This window comes from Triticum aestivum, chromosome 1A (genome assembly GCF_018294505.1).
Source record: "Triticum aestivum cultivar Chinese Spring chromosome 1A, IWGSC CS RefSeq v2.1, whole genome shotgun sequence".
Classification (NCBI taxonomy): Eukaryota; Viridiplantae; Streptophyta; class Magnoliopsida; order Poales; family Poaceae; genus Triticum; species Triticum aestivum.
Window position 1 is genome coordinate 560206896 of NC_057794.1, and position 22005 is coordinate 560228900.

The following is a 22005-nucleotide window of genomic DNA, read 5'->3' on the forward strand; positions in this document are numbered from 1 at the left end:
AAATGAAGAAAGATAATTTAAAATGAATGGTTACCAAAAATGGCAAACAAATGCATAAACTTGCACTGATCTATAATATGCTAGAAGAATCATATAATAATGTAACTTTTATATATATGTCCATAATATACCCACCGTTCATAACAATAAGAACAACGATAGTGTATTGCAACGCATGTTACCATCTCGGGCTCTTTATTTTTACAGAGAACCTCCAGCAAATTAGTGATCAAAGCCTTTGTATGTGGACTTGTGGGCTGCTCCAGGCCAGGCCTACCCGGCCTCTTCGACGTATACTCCGGGGGCAAATCCTGAACGGCGCCCGTAGCGTAAGTTATAGGGTTAACGGTACAGGGCGCACACCCCTCCTCAGCGATGGGCCAGCCCATGTTCATTTTTTTCCTTTTGTAAAAAGCTGCAAAAATGGGGCGCTGAGAAGGATTCAATCTTGCGGTGCGCGGTTTCAGCGCAACACAACACTCACTAAGCACCCGAGCGAGCTGAGTTCTGTGATCACGTACAGCTTCTTCCTTCTTTTTTTTTTGCTTTTGCTTTTCTTTTTTTGTCTTATTTTTTTATTGTTTTATCATTTAATTTCTTCTTTCTTATTTCTCTTACTCTTTTTCTTTTTTGATATAAAAATTTCACCAGATTTTATGAAAAAAATCAAATTTGTTGAACTTTTTTCAAAATTTTGGAATTTTTTTTCAAATTTGATGAACATTTGCTTAAATTGGTTAACTATTTGTTGAACATTTGCTTAAATTTGATGAACTTTTTTTTCCAAGTTTGTGAACCTGTTTCAAAACCGATGAACTTTTTTGAATGTCGGTGAACTTTTTTTCCAAATTTTATTATTTTTTTCAAAATCAATAAACTTTTTAAGAATTCATGAAGTATTTTTGAGGTTTGTGAACTTTATTTTAAAATTCGTGAACAGTTTTTAATACATGATTTTTTTTAATTTTTTTCCTTACTTTTTCGAAAGTCAAATGTCAACCAGTCAACCGCGATCGAATGAGGTGATGTGCGGGACGAGCGACCGAGGCGACGTGCCAGACAAGCGAACGAGGCGACCCTGGGGCCAGCCCCGTTCGCGCACGCGTAGGCGCCGGCCTCAAGCCGGCGCTGAAGGCGCCCTATAGGGGCTCCCTCCCAAGTCCCCATTATGGGCCAAGCCTTTGTACTCAACGTGATTGCCAGAGGAAAGAAAAAAATCTGACCGACGCAAAGTTTATTTTCAGGTATCTGAAGAATAGCAAATGCGAAAAACTATAGAGATCTGGCTGGTAGGGTACATTTTACCCGGCAAGTTCATTTCCAAGAGTCTAACACCAACAAACAACAAGAGCATAAATCCAACTGTACGGCCTGCAGTAAAACAACAAGTGTAGTTTATAGTTCTTGTTGGCGGCCTGCTCTAAGACAACAACCAGTGGAGTATATGTTTCTTGGCTTAGCACGGCAGGAGCTAGTCTTGCACAGCGGCAGTTATTGGCTCATTACCTCTTATTTTGTTCTTAAAGGTAGTGTAGATGCGAGGATTTGTACGCTACACACAAGTACAGCGGCATCGATCACACATCCAATTCGTCACCGGCGGAGGAGAAGGGAGATATGACGACGGGCAGGGAGAAGAGGTGGAGCCTGGCCGGCGCGACGGCGCTCGTCACCGGCGGCAGCAAAGGAATAGGGTACCTACTAATACACGTTTCTCTTGAGTTTTCGAGCGTGTTACTTACTCGCTGGCCATCGTGCTCGACTCATGTGTAGGCGCGCCATCGTGGAGGAGCTTGCCGGCTTCGGGGCGCGGGTGCACACGTGCTCCCGCAACGCGGCGGAGCTGGAAGAGTGCCGCCGGCAGTGGGAGGAGGAGAAGCTGGCGGTCACCGTCTCCGTCTGCGATGTCTCCGTACGCGCTGCGAGGGAGAAGCTCATGGAGACGGCCAGGGAATCTTTCGACGGCAAGCTTGACATATTGGTAAGCTCTAGCTGTATTTTGTTCGATGGCTCAAAGGTAGTCGCCACTAGAAAAGTTATTTGGTCCGATTAATGAGTAAGTGCCCCAGGACCACGTCAAATCACACCCACGCATCCAAATTATCAACATAAAACATTTTGGAACACCATTTTTTTTTGCGGGTGATTTTGGAACACCATTGTTTGATTCGTTACCACCTCTCCAAATGCTCTACCACATTGTGCCGTTTCTTAAACTTATCTTGTCAGATGTTAGCTAAGGTGGCACCGAATTAGTGGAGAAAGACAAATTATTCATCTTATGCTAAATACGGTCTTCACATGAATTAGTGGGTGCCTATTTTTGCGATAGAATAATAGGATTTTTCAAATTATTGGTCCATAAATAAAGTCTCAAAAGATTAATATAATTTTTTATTAAAATTTAGATGGCGCAAATAGTTGAAAAGTATATATGACATATTGTAGGCTTGTATAGCAGCCCAATAAAGCCCAATCACCCACATGTCTTGAAATAGCTGTCCATTAGGACAGGCGGGCCAGGTTGCGAAAAACTGGACCTGAAACACGATCTGACGGCCAGAAAAGGCGGAAGACATGAGAGAGCTCCGTTTAGCTGTAAATGTAATATGTAGTAAACAACATTAATTTTGTACCAAATGAATAAAATATTAATAAATTTACTTCTTGTTGTTTAAAGTTTTCTCTTAACAAATGAAAATACGTCAACCAAGGGGCTAAAACATGATCTCAAAACATATTCATGAAAAGTATCAAAAATTCTTACAATGAACATTTATAATCCAGGTGAACAATGCAGGGCAATTGTTTTTCAAAGTGGCTACGGAGTTGACGGAAAACAACTACTCGCATCTGATGGAGACTAATTTAGCATCGAGCTTCCACCTCAGTCAGCTAGCACACCCTCTCCTCCTCAACGCCTCCATATGCGGAGGAGGAAGTATTGTCAACATCTCCTCCATTGCAGGCTCAGTTGGCTTTCCATGCTTCACACTTTATAGCATTACAAAAGGTAGATATACAGCTGTATATGCTTATGAAAAAGTATTTTAATCATCCTATGAGTGGCTAATAGTTTGTTTCTTTTTTTTTCTCTTTTCCCCTCTATATGTATTGGCTCACATGCAGGAGGAATGAACCAACTTACAAGGAGCCTCGCCACTGAGTGGGCTAGAGACAATATTCGTGTGAACGGTGTTGCTCCATCCATGATCATGACTGACATGATCAAAGATGTACGTGTCGAGATCGTATTGTGACTATATTTTTTCATTTTGCCAACTTTGTTCCAACGTAGAAACTATTTAAAAATACACAACAATTACTAACATTACTCAGATAATATAACATAATTTATTGTTAAAATATTTTACACTTACAATTTTTTTTATTAGGGTACTACTTATACAAAAATAGCAGGGAAATATCAATGGCTTTTGTTGTTCTCGATCCAACAGATAGAGTCGGAGGCCATGGAGAAAGAGTACTCGCGGATCCCGATGGGCCGTAGTGGCAAGCCAGCGGAGGTCGCGTCGGTGGTGTCCTTCCTTTGTATGCCCACGGCATCCTATATCACCGGCCAAGTTATTTGTATTGACGGTGGTCGATCTATTTGTTAGAGGATGGCGAGCATGATTCTAATCTTGGAGGTGTTGGAGCTCCGTATGCAAGAGACGGTGGTACTTAAGTGGAGGCCTGCTAGTTGGGATAATCTATGTTGTATAGAACATGTTTTATCACTTATCATGTTGAACTGTTTGGACTTTGTTTTATCTGTGGTATGTAGCACTGTTGTGTCAAACAATTATGTTGTTTGTTTGTTATATGAATTTTAGTGTTTGATTTGAATTTCAGTTGTATTCAGTTGCAGGGCTACCTAGCAAATAGTAGGGGCGGGTATGTATTAGAAAAATAACTAAAGGAGGTGATTGGTACGAAACCATCTGCGGTAAAGAAAAACCATTGGAAGAGGTCATTCTTGCAAAGCCGCATGTGTTGTCCACGACATTGAAGGGGATTTCCCTAGGCGTCAGCATTGTTCCAAGTATTATCGACCTTGGCTTTGAGGTTGAACGTGGAACCGCCGCCGGGCCATGAGTGAAAATCGCCTACAATGCTCGATTTTGTACGACTGGAAGAGAGTACTCACTGGAAGACACCACCAGTTTATGAATAACTTTACTATAAAAATAGAATTTGTGTAAATCACTAGTTTATGAATAACTTTACTATAAAAATAGTTTTTTTTCTTTTTTGCTATTTATTTTTTATTTATACTTACAATTAAATACTTATAGTTTGATTTTAGGTCACAAAAATTATATTCTTTTTGCTATTGAAGAATATTATAGTTTTATTTTAGTTGATCATAACATAATATTTTAATTGATTGTTTTTATTTTCATAAAAGCTTTTGTAGTTCATTCTGTTTGCTATTAATTCATTCTTTGAGCTAAATGACCCTGAAATTGGAAAGCATTTAAAATGAACTCTAAAAAGGTTGAAAGTTGGCATGGTATCATCATTTCACCCACATAGCATATTCCAAAAAGTAGAGAGGGTTACGACAAAAACTTGATGCACTTCGTGTACAAAATGGACAATCACTTTCGAAGTATCAAAGTTTCGGACAATAACTGTGCCACATCATTGGCTAGGACGAATGGTTCGTCTGTGTACCCAAGATTGTTTAGATCCACTGTTGTCATACCGTACTGTGGGTCTACCTGTACCCCGCCTCCTGACATATTGATCCATTTGCCTCAACACATAAAACCTTAAACCATAAGACATGAAAGCATTTCAAATGAACTCTGAAAAAGTTGAAAGTTGGGATGGTATCATAATTTCACCCACATAGCATGTGCATGTACAAAACGGACAATGATAGCATGTTCATGTGTTACAAAGTTGGCATGGTATCATCATAATAGTTGCGGGAGAAAGTCTTCATTTTTTCTTCGCTTGTGTCATTTGCTTATTGCGCCGTAACCATGGATAATCTTCATTGTTTATCAGGATGCTTGGGTTAGCCTTGACATTGAAGGGAGGAATTTCATGAAACTTTTCATAATCTTCAGACATGTCTGTCTTGCCATCCACTCCCAGGATCTCCCTTTTTCCTGAAAGAACTATGTGGCGCTTTGGCTCATCGTATGATGTATTCGCTTCCTTATCTTTTCTTTTTCTCGGTTTGGTAGACATGTCCTTCACATAGATAACATGTGCCACATCATTGGCTAGGACGAACGGTTCGTCAGTGTACCCAAGATTTTTCAGATCCACTGTTGTCATTCCGTACTGTGGGTCTACATGTACCCCGCCGCCTAACAGATTGACCCATTTGCACTTAAACAAAGGGACCTTAAAATCAGGTCCGTAGTCAAGTTCCCATATGTCCACTATGTAACCATAATATGTGTCCTTTTCGCTCTCGGTTGTTGCATCAAAGCGGACACTGCTGTTTTGGTTGGTGCCCTTTTGATCTTGGGCGGTCGTGTAAAATGTATTCCCATTTATCCCGTATCCTTTGTAAGTCAATACAGTCAAAGATGGTCCCCTAGACAACAAGTACAAGTCATCACAAACAGTCTTGTCACCTCTGAGACGTGTTTCCAACCAACTGCTGAAAGTCCTGATGTGTTCACATGTAATCCAGTCGTCGCACTGCTCCGGGTGTTTGGAGCGCAGACTGTTCTTGTGTTCATCGACATACGGGGTCACCAAGGTAGAGTTCTGTAGAACTTTGTAGTGTGCTTGAGACCAAGAGTATCCGTCCCTACATATTATTGAGTCTCTTCCAAGAGTGCCTTTTCCAGTCAGTCTCCTCTCATACCGCGATTTAGGGAGACCTATCTTCTTAAGGCCAGGAATGAAGTCAACACAAAACTCGATAACATCCTCTGTTTGATGGCCCATGGAGATGCTTCCTTCTGGCCTAGCGCGGTTACGGACATATTTCTTTAGGACTCCCATGAACCTCTCAAAGAGGAACATATTGTGTAGAAATACGGGCCCTAGGATGACAATCTCGTCGACTAGATGAACTAGGACGTGCGTCATGATATTGAAGAAGGATGGTGGGAACACCAGCTCGAAACTGACAAGACATTGCGCCACATCACTCCTTAGCCTTGGTACGATTTCTGGATCGATCACCTTCTGAGAGATTGCATTGAGGAATGCACATAGCTTCACAATGGCTAATCGGACGTTTTCCGGTAGAAGCCCCCTCAATGCAACCAGAAGCAGTTGCGTCATAATCACGTGGCAGTCATGAGACTTTAGGTTCTGAAACTTTTTCTCTGGCATATTTATTATTCCCTTTATATTCGACGAGAAGCCAGTCGTGACCTTCATACTGAGCAGGCATTCAAAGAAGATTTCTTTCTCTTCTTTCGTAAGAGCGTAGCTGGCAGGACCTTTATACTGCTTCGGAGGCATGCCGTCTTTTTCGTGCAAATGTTGCAGGTCCTCCCGTGCCTCAGGTGTATCTTTTGTCTTCCCATACACGCCCAAGAAGCCTAGCAGGTTCATGCAAAGGTTCTTCGTCACGTGCATCACGTCGATTGAGGAGCGGACCTCTAGGTCTTTCCAGTAGGGTAGGTCCGAAAATATAGATTTCTTTTTCCACATGGGTGCGTGTCCCTCAGTGTCATTCGGAACAGCTAGTCCACCGGAACCCTTTCCAAAGATTACGTAGTGTAAATCATTGACCATAGCAAGCACGTGATCATCGGTGCGCATGGCGGGCTTCTTCCGGTGATCTGCCTCGCCTTTGAAATGCTTGCCTTTCTTTCGACATTGATGGTTGGTCGGAAGAAATCGACGATGGCCCAGGTACACATTCTTCATGTATTTGTCCAGGTATATACTTTCAGTGTCATCTAAGCAGTGCGTGCATGCGTGGTATTCTTTGTTTGTCTGTCCTGAAAGGTTACTGAGAGCGGGCCAATCGTTGATGGTCACGAACAGCAACGCCTTAAGGTTAAATTCCTCCTGTATGTGCTCATCCCACGTACGTACACCGTTTCCATTCCACAGCTATAAAAGTTCTTCAACTAATGGCCTTAGGTACACATTAATTTCGTTGTCGGGTTGCTTAGGGCCTTGGATGAGAACTGGCATCATAATGAACTTCCGCTTCATGCACATCCAAGGAGGAAGGTTATACATATATAGAGTCACGGGTCAGGTGCTGTGATTGCTGCTTTGCTCCCCGAAAGGATTAATGACATCCGCGCTTAAAGCAAACCATACATTCCTTGGGTCCTTTGCAAACTCATCCCAGTACTTTCTCTCGATTTTTCTCCACTTCGACCCGTCATCGGGTGCTCTCAACTTCCCATCTTTCTTTTGATTCTCACTGTGCCATCGCATCAACTTGGCATGCTCTTCGTTTCTGAACAGGCGTTTCAACCGTGGTATTATAGGAGCATACCACATAACCTTCGCAGGAACCCTCTTCCTGGGGGGCTCGCCGTCAACATCACCAGGGTCATCTCGTCTGATCTTATACCGCAATGCACCGCATACCGGGCATGCATTCAGATCCTTGTATGCACCACGGTAGAGGATGCAGTCATTAGGGCATGCATGTATCTTCTCCACCTCCAATCCTAGAGGGCATACGACCTTCTTTGTTGCGTATGTACTGTCGGGCAATTCGTTATCCTTTGGAAGCTTCTTCTTCAATATTTTCAGTAGCTTCTCAAATCCTTTGTCAGCCACAGCATTCGCTGCCTTCCACTGCAGCAATTCCAATACGGTACCGAGCTTTGTGTTGCCATCTTCGCAATTGGGGTATAACCCTTTTTTGTGATCCTCTAACATGCGATCGAACTTCAGCTTCTCTTTTTGACTTTCGCATTGCGTCCTTGCATCTGTTGGGGAACGTAGCAATAATTCAAAATTTTCCTACGTGTCACCAAGATCAATCTATGGAGTCATCTAGCAACGAGGGAGGAGTGGATCTACATACCCTTGTAGATCGCGCGCGGAAGCGTTCAAGAGAACGGGGTTGATGGAGTCGTACTCGTCGTGATCCAAATCACCGATGATCCTAGCGCCGAACGGACGGCACCTCCGCGTTCAACACACATACGGAGCAGCGACGTCTCCTCCTTCTTGATCCAGTAAGGGGAAAGGAGAGGTTGATGGAGATCCAGCAACACGACGGCGTGGTGGTGGAAGTAGTGGGATTCCAACAGGGCTTCGCCAAGCGCTGCGGGAGGAGGGAGATGTGTCATGGGAGGGAGAGGGAGGCGCCAGGGCTTAGGTATGGTTGCCCTCCCTTCCCCCCACTATATATAGGGCCAAGGGAGAGGGGGAGGGCGCAGCCTTGCCCCTTCCTCCAAGGAAGGGTGTGGCCAAGGGGGGGGGAGGAGTCCATCCTCCCCAAGGCACCTCGGAGGTGCCTTCCCCCTTTAGGACTCTTCCCTTTCCCTCTCTCTTGGCGCATGGGCCTCTTGGGGCTGGTGCCCTTGGCCCATATAGGCCAAGGCGCACCCCCTACAGCCCATGTGGCCCCCCGGGGCAGATGGCCCCACCCGGTGGACCCCCGAGACCCTTCCGGTGGTCCCGGTACAATACCGGTGACCCCGAAACTTGTCCCGATGGCCGAAATAGCACTTCCTATATATAATTCTTTACCTCCGGACCATTCCGGAACTCCTCGTGACGTCCGGGATCTCATCCGGGACTCCGAACAACTTTCGGGTTACCGCATACTAATATCTCTATAACCCTAGCGTCACCGAACCTTAAGTGTGTAGACCCTACGGGTTCGGGAGACATGCAGACATGACCGAGATGACTCTCCGGTCAATAACCAACAGCGGGATCTGGATACCCATGTTGGCTCCCACATGTTCCACGATGATCTCATCGGATGAACCACGATGTCAAGGACTTAATCAATCCCGTATACAATTCCCTTTGTCTAGCGGTACGATACTTGCCCGAGATTCGATCGTCGGTATCTCGATACCTTGTTCAATCTCGTTACCGGCAAGTCTCTTTACTCGTTTTGTAACACATCATCCCGTGATCAACTCCTTGATCACATTGTGCACATTATGATGATGTCCTACCGAGTGGGCCCAGAGATACCTCTCCGTTTACACGGAGTGACAAATCCCAGTCTCAATTCGTGCCAACCCAACAGACACTTTCGGAGATACCCGTAGTGTACCTTTATAGCCACCCAGTTACGTTGTGACGTTTGGCACACCCAAAGCACTCCTACGGTATCCGGGAGTTGCACAATCTCATGGTCTAAGGAAATGATACTTGACATTAGAAAAGCTTTAGCATACGAACTACACGATCTTGTGCTATGCTTAGGATTGGGTCTTGTCCATCACATCATTCTCCTAATGATGTGATCCCGTTATCAACGACATCCAATGTCCATGGTCAGGAAACCGTAACCATCTATTGGTCAACGAGCTAGTCAACTAGAGGCTTACTAAGGACATGGTGTTGTCTATGTATCCACACATGTATCTGAGTTTCCTATCAATACAATTCTAGCATGGATAATAAACAATTATCATGAACAAGGAATTATAATAATAACTAATTTATTGTTGCCTCTAGGGCATATTTCCAACAGTCTCCCACTTGCACTAGAGTCAATAATCCAGTTCACATCGATATGTGATTAACACTCAAGGTCACATCCCCATGTGACTAACACCCAAAGAGTTTACTAGAGTCAATAATCTAGTTCACATTACCATGTGATTAACACTCGATGAGTTCTGGGTTTGATCATGTTATGCTTGTGAGAGATGTTATAGTCAACGGTTCTGAATCTTTCAGATCCGTATGTACTTCGCAAATTTCTATGTCATCTTGTAGATGCAGCTACTACGCTATATCTAGAGCCATTTCAAATAACTGTTCTACTTGGAGCTATTCTAAATTGTTGCTCCATTATACGTATCCGGTATCTCTACTCAGAGCTATCCGGATAGGTGTTAAGCTTGCATCGACGTAACCCTTTACGATGAACTCTTTTACCACCTCCATAATCGAGAAAATTCCTTAGTCCACTAGTTACTAAGGATAACTTTGACCGTTGTCTTGTGATCCATTCTTGGATCACTCTTGTACCCCTTGACTGACTCATGGCAAGGCACATTTCAGGTGCGGTACACAGCATAGCATACTGTAGGGCCTATGTCTTAAGCATAGGGGACAACCTTCGTCCTTTCTTTCTATTCTGCCGTGGTCGAGCTTTAAGTCTTAACTTCATACCTTACCACTCAGGCAAGAACTCTTTCTTTGACTGGTCCATCTTGAACACCTTCAAGATCATATCAAGGTATGTGCTCATTTGAAAGTACCATTAAGCGTTTTGATCTATCCTTATAGATCTTGATGCTCGATGTTCAAGTAGCTTAATCCAGGTTTTCCATTGAAAAACACTTTCCAAATAACCCTATATGCTTTCCAGAAATTCTACGTCATTTCTGATCAACAATATGTCAACAACATATATTCATCAGAAATTATATAGTGCTCCCACTCACTTCTTTGGAAATACAAGTTTCTCATAAACTTTGTATAAACCCAAAATCTTTGATCATCTCATCAAAGCGTACATTCCAACTCCGAGATGCTTACTCCAGTCCTTAGAAGGATTACTGGAGCTTTGCATACTTATTAGCACCTTTCAGGATTGACAAAACCTTCCGGTTGTATCACATACAACCTTTCCTCAAGAAAATCGTCGAGGAAACAATGTTTCGACATCCTATCTGCAAGATTTCATAAATAATGCAGTAATCGCTAATATAATTCCAACAGACTCTTAGCATCGCTACGAGTGAGAAAGTCTCATCGTAGTCAACTCCTTGAACTTGTCGGGAAACATCTTAACGACAAGTCGAGCTTTCTTAATGGTGACATTTACCATCATTGTCCGTCTTCCTTTTAAAATCCATCTGCACCTAACAGCCTTACGACCATCAAGTAGTTCTTCCAAAGTCTACACTTTGTTTTCATATATGGATCCTCTCTCGGATTATATGGCCTCAAGCCATTTTGGAATCCGGGCCCACCATCGCTTCTCCATAGCTCGTAGGTTCATTGTTGTCTAGCAACATGACTTCCAAGACAAGATTATGTATCAGTCTGAAGTCGTACGCATTCTCGTCATTCCACGAGGTTTGATAGTGACTTGATCTGAAGTTTCATGATCACTATCATAAGCTTCCACTTCAATTGCTATAGGTGCCACAGGAACAACTCCCTGTGCCCTGCCACACGCTAGTTGAAGAGATGGTTCAATAACCTCATCAAGTCTCCACCATCCTCCCACTCAATTCTTTCGAGAGAAACTTTTCCTCGAGAAAGGACCCGATTCTAGAAACAATCCTTTATTGCTTTCGAATCTGAGACATGAGGTATACCCAACTGTTTTGGGTGTCCTATGGAGGTGCATTTATCCGCTTTGGGTTCGAGCTTATCAGCCTGAAACTTTTTCACATAAGCGTCGCAGCCCCAAACTTTTAAGAAATGACAGCTTAGGTTTCTCTAAACCATAGTTCATACGGTGTCATCTCATCGGAATTACGTGGTGCCCTATTTAAAGTGAATGTGGTTGTCTTTAATGCCTAACCCATAAACTATCATGGTAATTTGATAAGAGACATCATGGTATGCATCATATCCAATAGGGTGCAGTTATGATGTTCGGACACACCATCACACTATGGTGTTCCAGGCTGTATTAGTTGTGAAACAATTTCCACAATGTCTTAATTCTATGCCAAACTCGTAATTCAGATATTCATCTCTATGATCATATCATAGATATTTTATCCTCTTGTCACGACGATCTTTCAACTTCATCCTGAAATTACTTGAACCTTTCAATAATTCAGACTCGTGATTCATCAAGTAAATATACTCAACATCTACTCAAATCATCTGTGAAGTAAGAACATAACGATATCCACTACATGCCTCAGCACTCATTGGATTGCACACATCAAAATGTATTACTTCCAACAAGTTGCTTTCTAGTTCATTTTACTGAAAACGAGGCTTTCAGTCATCTTGCCCATGTGGTATGATTTGCATGTCTCAAGTGATTCAAAATCAAGTGAGTCCAAACGGTCCATTTGCATGGAGTTTCTTCATGCATATACACCAATAGACATGGTTCGCATGTCTCAAACTTTTCAAAAATGAGTGAGTCCAAAGATCCATCAACATGGAGCTTCTTCATGCGTTTTATACCGATATGACTTAAGTGGTAGTGCCACAAGTAGGTGGTACTATCATTACTATCTTATATCTTTTGGCATGAACATGTGTATCACTATGATCGAGATTCAATGAACCATTCATTTTAGGTGCAAGACCATTGAAGGTATTATTCAAATAAACAGAGTAACCATTATTCTCCTTAAATGAATAACCGTATCGCGATAGATATAATCCAATCATGTCTATGCTCAACGCAAACACCAAATAACAATTATTTAGGTTTTAATACCAATCTCGATGGTAGAGGGAGCGTGCGATGCTTGATCATATCAACATTGGAAACACTTCCAACACATATCGTCAGCTCACCTTTAGCTAGTCTCCGTTTATTTCGTAGCTTTTATTTCGAGTTACTAACACTTAGCAACCGAACCGGTATCTAATACCCTGGTGCTACTAGGAGTACTAGTAAAGTACACATCAACACAATGTATATCCAATATACTTCTATCGACCTTGCCAGCCTTCTAATCTACCAAGTATCTAGGATAATTCTGCTCCAGTGACTGTTCCCCTTATTACAGAAGCACTTAGTCTCGGGTTTGGGTTCAACCTTGGGTTTCTTCACTAGAGCAGAAGCTGAATTGCCGTTTCATGAAGTATCCCTTCTTGCCCTTGCCCTTCTTGAAACTAGTGGTTTCACCAACCATCAAAAATTAATGCTCCTTCTTGATTTCTACTTTTGTGGTGTCAAACATCGCGAATATCTCAAGGATCATCATATATGTCCCTGATATATTATAGTTCATCACGAAGCTCTAGCAGCTTGGTGGTAATAACTTCGGAGAAACATCACTATCTCATCTAGAAGATCAACTCCCACTCGATTCAAATAATTGTTGTACTCTGACAATCTGAGCACAAGCTCAACAATTGAGCTTTTCTCCCTTAGTTTGCAGGCTAAGAAAATCATCGGAGGTCTTATACCTCTTGACGTGGGCACGAGCCTGAAATCCCAATTTCAGCCCTCGAAACATCTCATATGTTTTGCGATGTTTCAAAACCGTCTTCGGTGCCTCAACTCTAAACCGTTTAACTGAACTATCACGTAGTTATCAAAATGTGTATGTCAGATGTTCGCAACATCCACAGACAACGTTCGAGGTTCAGCACACTGAGCGGTGCATTAAGGACATAAGCCTTCTATGAAGCAATGAGGACAATCCTCAGTTTACGGACCTAGTCCGCATAATTGCTACTATCAACTTTCAACTAAATTTTCTCTAGGAACATAACTAAACAGTAGAACTGAAGCGCAAGCTGCGACATAATTTGCGAAGACCTTTTGACTATGTTCATGATAATTAAGTTCATCTTATGAACTCCCACTCAGATAGACATCCCTCTAGTCATCTAAGTGATTACATGATCCGAGTCAACTAGGCCGTGTCCAATCATCACGTGAGACGGACTAGTCAACATCGGTGAACATCTTCATGTTGATCGTATCTACCATACGACTCATGCTCGACCTTTCGGTCTCTTTTGTTCCGAGGCCATGTCTGTACACATGCTAGGCTCGTCAAGTCAACCTAAGTGTTTCGCGTGTGTAAATCTGTCTTACACCCGTTGTATGTGAACATAAGAATCTATCACACCCGATCATCACGTGGTGCTTCAAAACGACGAACTTTTGCAACGGTGCACAGTTAGGGGGAACACCTTCTTGAAATTTTAGTGAGGGATCATCTTATTTACTACCGTCGTTCTAAGTAAACAAGATGCAAAAACATGATAAACATCACATGCAATCAAATAATAGTGACATGATATGGCCAATATCATATAGCTCCTTTGATCTCCATCTTGGGGCTCCATGATCATCTTGTCACCGGCATGACACCATGATCTCCATCATCATGATCTCCATCATCGTGTCTTCATGAAGTTGTCTCGTCAACTATTACTTCTACTACTACAGCTAACGGTTAGCAATAAAGTAAAGTAATTACATGACGTTTATGTTGACACTCAGGTCATAAATAAATTAAGACAACTCCTATGGCTCCTGCCGGTTGTCATACTCATCGACATGCAAGTCGTGATTCCTATTACAAGAACATGATCAATCTCATACATCACATATATCATTCATCACATCCTTTTGGCCATATCACATCACATAGCATACCCTGCAAAAATAAGTTAGACGTCCTCTAATTGTTGTTTGCATGTTTTACGTGGCTGCTATGGGTTTCTAGCAAGAACGTTTCTTACCTACGCAAAGACCACAACGTGATATGCCAATTGCTATTTACCCTTCATAAGGACCCTTTTCATCAAATCCGATCCGACTAAAGTGGGAGAGACAGACACCCGCTAGCCATCTTATGCAACTAGTGCATGTCAGTCGGTGGAACCAGTCTCACGTAAGAGTACGTGTAAGGTCGGTCCGGGCCGCTTCATTCCACGATGCCGCCGAATCAAGATAAGACTAGTAACGGCAAGTAAATTGACAAAATCAACGCCCACAACTACTTTGTGTTCTACTCATGCATAGAAACTACGCATAGACCTAGCTCATGATGCCACTGTTGGGGAACGTAGCAATAATTCAAAATTTTCCTACGTGTCACCAAGATCAATCTATGGAGTCATCTAGCAATGAGGGAGGAGTGGATCTACATACCCTTGTAGATCGCGCGCGAAAGCGTTCAAGAGAACGGGGTTGATGGAGTCGTACTCGTCGTGATCCAAATCACCGATGATCCTAGCGCCGAACGGACGGCACCTCCGCGTTCAACACACGTACGGAGCAGCGACATCTCCTCCTTCTTGATCCAGCAAGGGGAAAGGAGAGGTTGATGGATATCCAGCAACACGATGGCGTGGTGGTGGAAGTAGCGGGATTCCAACAGGGCTTCGCCAAGCGCTGCGGGAGGAGGGAGATGTGTCATGGGAGAGAGAGGGAGGCGCCAGGGCTTAGGTATGGTTGCCCTCCCTTCCCCCCACTATATATAGGGCCAAGGGAGAGGGGGAGGGTGCAGCCTTGCCCCTTCCTCCAAGGAAGGGTGCGGCCAAGGGGGGGAAGGAGTCCATCCTCCCCAAGGCACCTCGGAGGTGCCTTCCCCCTTTAGGACTCTCCCCTTTCCCTCTCTCTTGGCGCATGGGCCTCTTGGGGCTGGTGCCCTTGGCCCATATAGGCCAAGGCGCACCCCCTACAGCCCATGTGGCCCCCCGGGGCAGGTGGCCCCATCCGGTGGACCCCCGAGACCCTTCCGGTGTTCCCGGTACAATACCGTGACCCCGAAACTTGTCCCGATGGCCGAAATAGCACTTCCTATATATAATTCTTTACCTCCGGACCATTCCGGAACTCCTCGTGACGTCCGGGATCTCATCCGGGACTCCGAACAACTTTCGGGTTACCGCATACTAATATCTCTATAACCCTAGCATCACCGAACCTTAAGTGTGTAGACCCTACGGGTTCGGGAGACATGCAGACATGACCGAGATGACTCTCCGGTCAATAACCAACAGCGGGATCTGGATACCCATGTTGGCTCCCACATGTTCCACGATGATCTCATCAGATGAACCACGATGTCAAGGACTTAATCAATCCCGTATATAATTCCCTTTGTCTAGCGGTACGATACTTGCCCGAGATTCGATCATCGGTATCTCGATACCTTGTTCAATCTCGTTACCGGCAAGTCTCTTTACTCGTTTCGTAACACATCATCCCGTGATCAACTCCTTGATCACATTGTGCACATTATGATGATGTCCTACCGAGTGGGCCCAGAGATACCTCTCCGTTTACACGGAGTGACAAATCCCAGTCTCGATTCGTGCCAACCCAACAGACACTTTCGGAGATACCCGTAGTGTACCTTTATAGCCACCCAGTTACGTTGTGACGTTTGGCACACCCAAAGCACTCCTACGGTATCTGGGAGTTGCACAATCTCATGGTCTAAGGAAATGATACTTGACATTAGAAAAGCTTTAGCATACGAACTACACGATCTTGTGCTATGCTTAGGATTGGGTCTTGTCCATCACATCATTCTCCTAATGATGTGATCCCGTTATCAACGACATCCAATGTCCATGGTTAGGAAACCGTAACCATCTATTGATCAACGAGCTAGTCAACTAGAGGCTTACTAAGGACATGGTGTTGTCTATGTATCCACACATGTATCTGAGTTTCCTATCAATACAATTCTAGCATGGATAATAAATGATTATCATGAACAAGGAAATATAATAATAACTAATTTATTATTGCCTCTAGGGCATATTTCCAACAGCATCGACAATGACCCGGCGGAGATCATCATCATCGGGCACATCGTCTGGTTCCTCTTGATCTTCAGCAGCTTCACCCGTTGCAGTATCATTGGGCACATCGTCTGGTTCCTCTTGATCTTCACCAGCTCCCCCCGTTGCAGCATCATCGTATTCAGGGGGCACATAGTTGTCATCGTACTCTTCTTCTTCGCCGTCTTCCATCATAACTCCTATTTCTCCATGCCTCGTCCAAACATTATAGTGTGGCATGAAACCCTTGTAAAGCAGGTGGGAGTGAAGGATTTTCTGGTTAGAGTAAGACCTCGTATTCCCATATTCAGTGCATGGACAACACATAAAATCATTCTGCTTGTTTGCCTCAGCCGCATCAAGAAACTCATGCACGCCCTTAATGTACTCACGGGTGTGTCTGTCACCGTACATTCATTGCCGGTTCATCTGCGTGCATTATATATAATAAAGTGTCCAAATTAATAGAAGTTCATCATCACATTAAAACCAAAGTGTATACATAGTTCTCATCTAACAACATATAGCTCTCCAGAGCATCTAATTAATTAAACCATACATTGAAACTATGTAAAACATTTCAATGCGAAAACAAATGCGATCATAATCGCAACCAAGGTAACAATTGATCCAACGGCATAATGATACCAAGCCTCGGTATGAATGGCATATTTTCTAATCTTTCTAATCTTTAAGCGCATTACATCCATCTTGATCTTTTGATCATCGACGACATCTGCAACATGCAACTCCAATATCATCTTCTCCTCCTCAATTTTTTTTATTTTTTCCTTCAACAAATTGTTTTCTTCTTCAACTAAATTTAACCTCTCGATAATAGGGTTGGTTGGCATTTCCGATTCACATACATTCTACATAAATAAAATCTATGTCACGTTGGTCGGCATAATTTTCATAAACAATAAATGAACCAATAGTTATAAAGATAATATATATACCACATCCGAATCATAGACAGGACGAGGGCCGACGGGGGCGGATACCAAAACCATCACACTATATAAGATGCAATAATAAAAGTAAGAAAATAATACAAGTATCTATGTAAACATACAAGTAAGAATATTTTTCCTTTCAGAAAGAAGATAAGAACAAGAGGCTCACCACGGTAGTGCCGGCGATGAGCTCGGCGCGGGTGATCGACGGTGGTGAAGACGGGGACGGGGCGTGACGGACTGCTAAACCTAGACAAATATTATGGAAAATGGAGCTTGGAGGTCGAGCTTGGAGAGGAGAAAGCTTAAGTAGTGTGGCTCGGGCATTCCATCGAACACCTTGTGTGCATAGGAGGTGAGCTAGAGCACCACCAAGCCCTCTCCCCCTCGGCCAGAGAAAAACAGAGCACTGGGGTGCTCTGCTCACGAGCGAGGGGTATATATAGGCATCTCATTGGTCCCGGTTGGTGACATGAGACGGGACTAAAGGGGAGCCTTTGGTCCCAGTTCAAGCCACCAACCGGGACCAATGGTAGTGGGCTAGGAGCGAGGCCCATTGGTCCCGGTTCATCCCACCAACCGGGACCAAAAGGTCCAGATGAACCGGGACCAATGGCCCACGTGGCCCGGCCGGCCCCTTAGGCTCACGAACCGGGACCAATGCCCATATTGGTCCCGGTTCTGGACTGAACCGGGACTAATGGGCTGACCCGGCCTGGACCAAAGCCCTGTTTTCTACTAGTGAGGAGGGATTAGAATGGGAAGAGGCGGGACGAGACTTGCCTGCTCCCTACGTGTGTGCCCATCTGTGCTCCCGCTTACGTGGATTGATTTGATTGGAACAAAATAAGGCCCAGCCCCACCTCCTTAAAATCAGGGAGGAAGATATTAGATCAGAAAAGGAAAAGAAAAAAGACAGCCGTAGGATGAAGTGGGAGCATGGATGGAAGCATTGGGAGGGAGCAGGCAAGCCAGATCCAAAATCAGGTAGTCCACAAAGAAGCCTTATTAGCGAGACACATCCGTACTCTGCTTGGTCTCATCTCATGAGCTGACCAATTTGCTATTATTGCTGATAAAAGGTACTTTTATTGACTCAAAGTGTCTTCGTATCAGAAAGATACGGGCACAATAAGCACACGGCCGGGGTCTCTGCACAATTAAGATGTACATTGACTTGTGTGATTAAAGTGGTTGTCTGAAACATGTCAACAAACTAACCGTACTCTCTACCCTTGATTTTGGCCACTTTCACAAACTGGTACCGTGACCCTCGAAATCTACTAAGAGAGAGAAAAACCGTAGAGATCTGGCCAGTGCTTTCTAACCGGCCGGCAACACTGGTGTAGCGCATGTCCATTGCCATATGTGTTATGAAGATCGTGGCTCTCAAAGCCAACCATGTCAAAACTCGACCACAAAGACACAAATTACCCAGTCTAACACCAGCCAACAAGAGCAAAATTCTAATTGATGGCCTGCTCTATAATATTATACCCTCCAGTTATTAGTTTATATATGTTCTTGGCCTAGCACGGCAGGAACTAGTCTTGCACAGCTGAAAGTTAAGGCTCGTTACCTCAACAATGTAGACGTGATCAGAATATATGTATGCACGCACAAACACACCGGTATCCTACGCTCAGGCTCTGTTCGGAATCACTCCGCTCCGTAACTCCGACGCGGAGCGGAGCGGCATACAGTATAAATACGGAGAGCGGCAAACAGCCCGCTCCGCGCGCTCCGCTCCCTAGCGACGGAGCGGTGGTTTCCCGAACACAGCCTCAATTCGTCAACGCCGGAGGAGAAGGAGATATGACGACGAGCAGGGAGAAGAGGTGGAGCCTGGCCGGCGCGACGGCCCTGGTCACCGGCGGCAGCAAAGGAATAGGGTACGTGCGTTTTTCTTGAGTTTTGGAGCCATCACTTACTCTCAGAAGGCATCATGCTTGATTCATGCGTACGTACGTAGGCGTGCCATTGTTGAGGAGCTCGCCGGCTTCGGGGCGCGGGTGCACACCTGCTCCCGCAACGCGGCGGAGCTGGAAGAGTGCCGCCGGCAGTGGGAGGATGAGAAGCTGGCGGTTACCGTCTCCGTGTGCGATGTCTCTGTGCGCTCTGAGAGGGTGAAGCTCATGGAGACGGTCAGGGAGTCCTTCGACGGCAAGCTGGACATACTGGTAAGCTCTAGCCGAATTTGCCTTTGCTTCATCGAGGTACTTTGATTTAATAATACTTCCTTCGTCCCAAAATAAATGTCTCAACCTTTATTAAAAAAACTTTGTATTAAAATTAGAACAAAGTTTTTTTTACGAGAAAAGTTAATACAAAGTTAAGACGCTTATTTTAAGACGGAGGGAGTATATGCCGCTAGGACCACGTTACATCATACTAAAAAAACTTGGTGCATTTTGATTTAAACTACGGCAAAACTAAAAAAGAACTTCAGGTTCACGCGGTTGGGCTAGGCTCCCATGTCCAGGTTTATTTTGGTTAATATATAGAGAGCACTCCAAATGATCCACCTTTGTCGTTTCTTGGATTCACCATGCCAGATTTTTTGCTAAGGTGATATTGAATGGATGAAGAAAGTGTAGTTTATCTCATGCTAAATATAGTCTGTACATACCATGTGGTAAGCGTGGTAAAAGCAATTTCAAACAGACAAAAAAATACAGTTTGTACATGAACTCACATTTATAGTAGTTGTCTAAGACAAGACTTCAGCCAACAAATTACCTGATTAATGTCTTATTGGTGTGATATAAATTGTATTTTCAGTTAGGTATTTCTCAGCATGAAGCTAACAACCTCAATTTTGTGTATTAGACAAAACAAATATTAATAATATTACTTATTGCTGGTTAAAGTCTTCACTTAATAAATGGAATATATCAAGTGAAGGAGTAATTGAAAATCCCAAAAAAGATCCACGGGATATATGAAACTTTCTTAACCCGTGCATATCGACAACATAGGTGAACAATGCAGGGCAATTGGTTTTGAAAGCGGCTACAGAGTGGACGGCGGAGGACTACGCACAATTGATGGAGACTAACTTAGAGTCAAGCTTCCACCTTAGTCAGCTCGCGCACCCTCTACTCGTCAACGCCTCTGTACTTGGAGGAGGTAGCATCGTCAACATCTCCTCTGTTGGAGGTATATTTGGCTACCCAGGCCTCGCACTTTATGGCATCACAAAAGGTACATATGCGCCTGACAAGATAAACAAGCTTATGGAATAATACTCCATGCAATAAATGTGGCCTAACCTCTTGTTTTGGTTTTTGTTTCTCATTTATACATGCTGGCTCACATGCAGGAGGAATGAACCAATTTACAAGGAGCCTCGCCACTGAGTGGGCTAGAGACAATATTCGTGTGAACTCTGTTGCCCCAGGCATTGTGTCAACAGACATGATCAAAGATGTAAGTGTTGAGATTGTATTGTGACTCCATCTGGTTTTTGGCTAGCCCTGTTCCAAGTATATGATGTCCTAAAAATACCCAGCAATTACTGAGATCAGTCAGATATATCTAACTGATTTATTGTTAAAACATTTTATACTTATGTAACTTCTATTTTGGTCCTGACATATATACTTTGGTTGTTGTGGATGCAACAGTTAGAGCCGGATGCCCTTGAGGAAGCATGCTCGCGGATCCCGATGGGCCGGAGTGGCAAGCCAACGGAGGTCGCTTCAGTGGTGTCCTTCCTTTGTATGCCCACGGCGTCCTATATCACCGGCCAGGTTATTTGTATCGACGGCGGTCGAACCATTTATTAGAGTCTACTACCTCCGTCCCATAATATAAGAATGTTTTTTACACTGCCACTAGTGTCAAAAATGTTCTTATATTATGGGACGGAGGGAGTAGCTGCTAGTGCTACTACTCCGATTGGGGAAAATAAATTAATTAATCATGATATACCTACATCATGTTTGTCGATGTTTGGTCTCGTTACAAATATAGGAGTATGTTGTTCTATGACCATGTATGGAGTAAGAAATGCCTAGAAGAAGCATACACTCCAGTTATGCTCACATGTAAGTTCGCATTTTTGTTATGACATACGGCCGCATTGATATCAATCGTGACCATTCGAGGACTCATTGCAACTCGTTAATATCATCGATTGTTTTGTAGAAACAACCCATGATATTGATTTTTAGAACTAGTACTTTTTCGGCTAGCCACGGGAAATGCTTTAGGCAAAGGCTGCTGGGTCTGGCTGGCGGCTAGATCTGGCTCGTCGCGCAGTGCTGCTGGGCAGCTTCAATGGCAACAAGGTGTGGTGGTGGTCCTGTTTGGTGATGGTGCGGTCGCTATGCAAGGTGTGCGGGTCAGTGAAGGCTCAGGCAATGGAGGTGCTGGTTGGCGTCACCAAGTGTGTCGCAGTGAGGTTGTGATGTTCCGGGTGAAAGTCTGGCTGGGGTTACGGCCGGCGGCGGCGACACCTGTGGGCATCGTCATCCTTCTTCGAGGCATCGCT

General features: G+C 43.9%; 2 protein-coding genes across 2 annotated transcripts; both read left to right on the forward strand.

Annotated features, from left to right (window-relative positions):
- Positions 1 to 1617: 1617 nt before the first annotated feature.
- Positions 1618 to 3620, forward strand: LOC123181191 (noroxomaritidine/norcraugsodine reductase-like). The gene is made up of 5 exons (XM_044593448.1): positions 1618 to 1694; positions 1774 to 1981; positions 2788 to 3013; positions 3130 to 3236; positions 3459 to 3620. The coding sequence occupies exons 1-5, from the start codon at positions 1618 to 1620 to the stop codon at positions 3618 to 3620; spliced, it is 780 nt and encodes a 259-aa protein (XP_044449383.1).
- A 15705-nt stretch (positions 3621 to 19325) lies between these two features.
- Positions 19326 to 21298, forward strand: LOC123050430 (noroxomaritidine/norcraugsodine reductase-like). Its single transcript, XM_044473254.1, has 5 exons — positions 19326 to 19402; positions 19483 to 19690; positions 20489 to 20714; positions 20833 to 20939; positions 21137 to 21298. Exons 1-5 carry the CDS (start codon positions 19326 to 19328, stop codon positions 21296 to 21298), a joined length of 780 nt encoding a protein of 259 aa, XP_044329189.1.
- The last annotated feature ends 707 nt before the right edge of the window (positions 21299 to 22005 follow it).

Excerpts from the sequence above, each read along its gene's own strand:
- LOC123181191 (XM_044593448.1), top strand. The coding sequence starts at position 1,618 with ATGACGACGGGCAGGGAGAAGAGGTGGAGCCTGGCCGGCGCGACGGCG. Across the intron at positions 1,695-1,773 it reads GGCGGCAGCAAAGGAATAGG|GCGCGCCATCGTGGAGGAGC; the intron begins GTACCTACTAAT and ends ACTCATGTGTAG. Across the intron at positions 3,237-3,458 it reads TGACTGACATGATCAAAGAT|ATAGAGTCGGAGGCCATGGA; the intron begins GTACGTGTCGAG and ends TCGATCCAACAG.
- LOC123050430 (XM_044473254.1), top strand. The coding sequence starts at position 19,326 with ATGACGACGAGCAGGGAGAAGAGGTGGAGCCTGGCCGGCGCGACGGCC. Across the intron at positions 19,403-19,482 it reads GGCGGCAGCAAAGGAATAGG|GCGTGCCATTGTTGAGGAGC; the intron begins GTACGTGCGTTT and ends GTACGTACGTAG. Across the intron at positions 19,691-20,488 it reads ACGGCAAGCTGGACATACTG|GTGAACAATGCAGGGCAATT; the intron begins GTAAGCTCTAGC and ends TCGACAACATAG.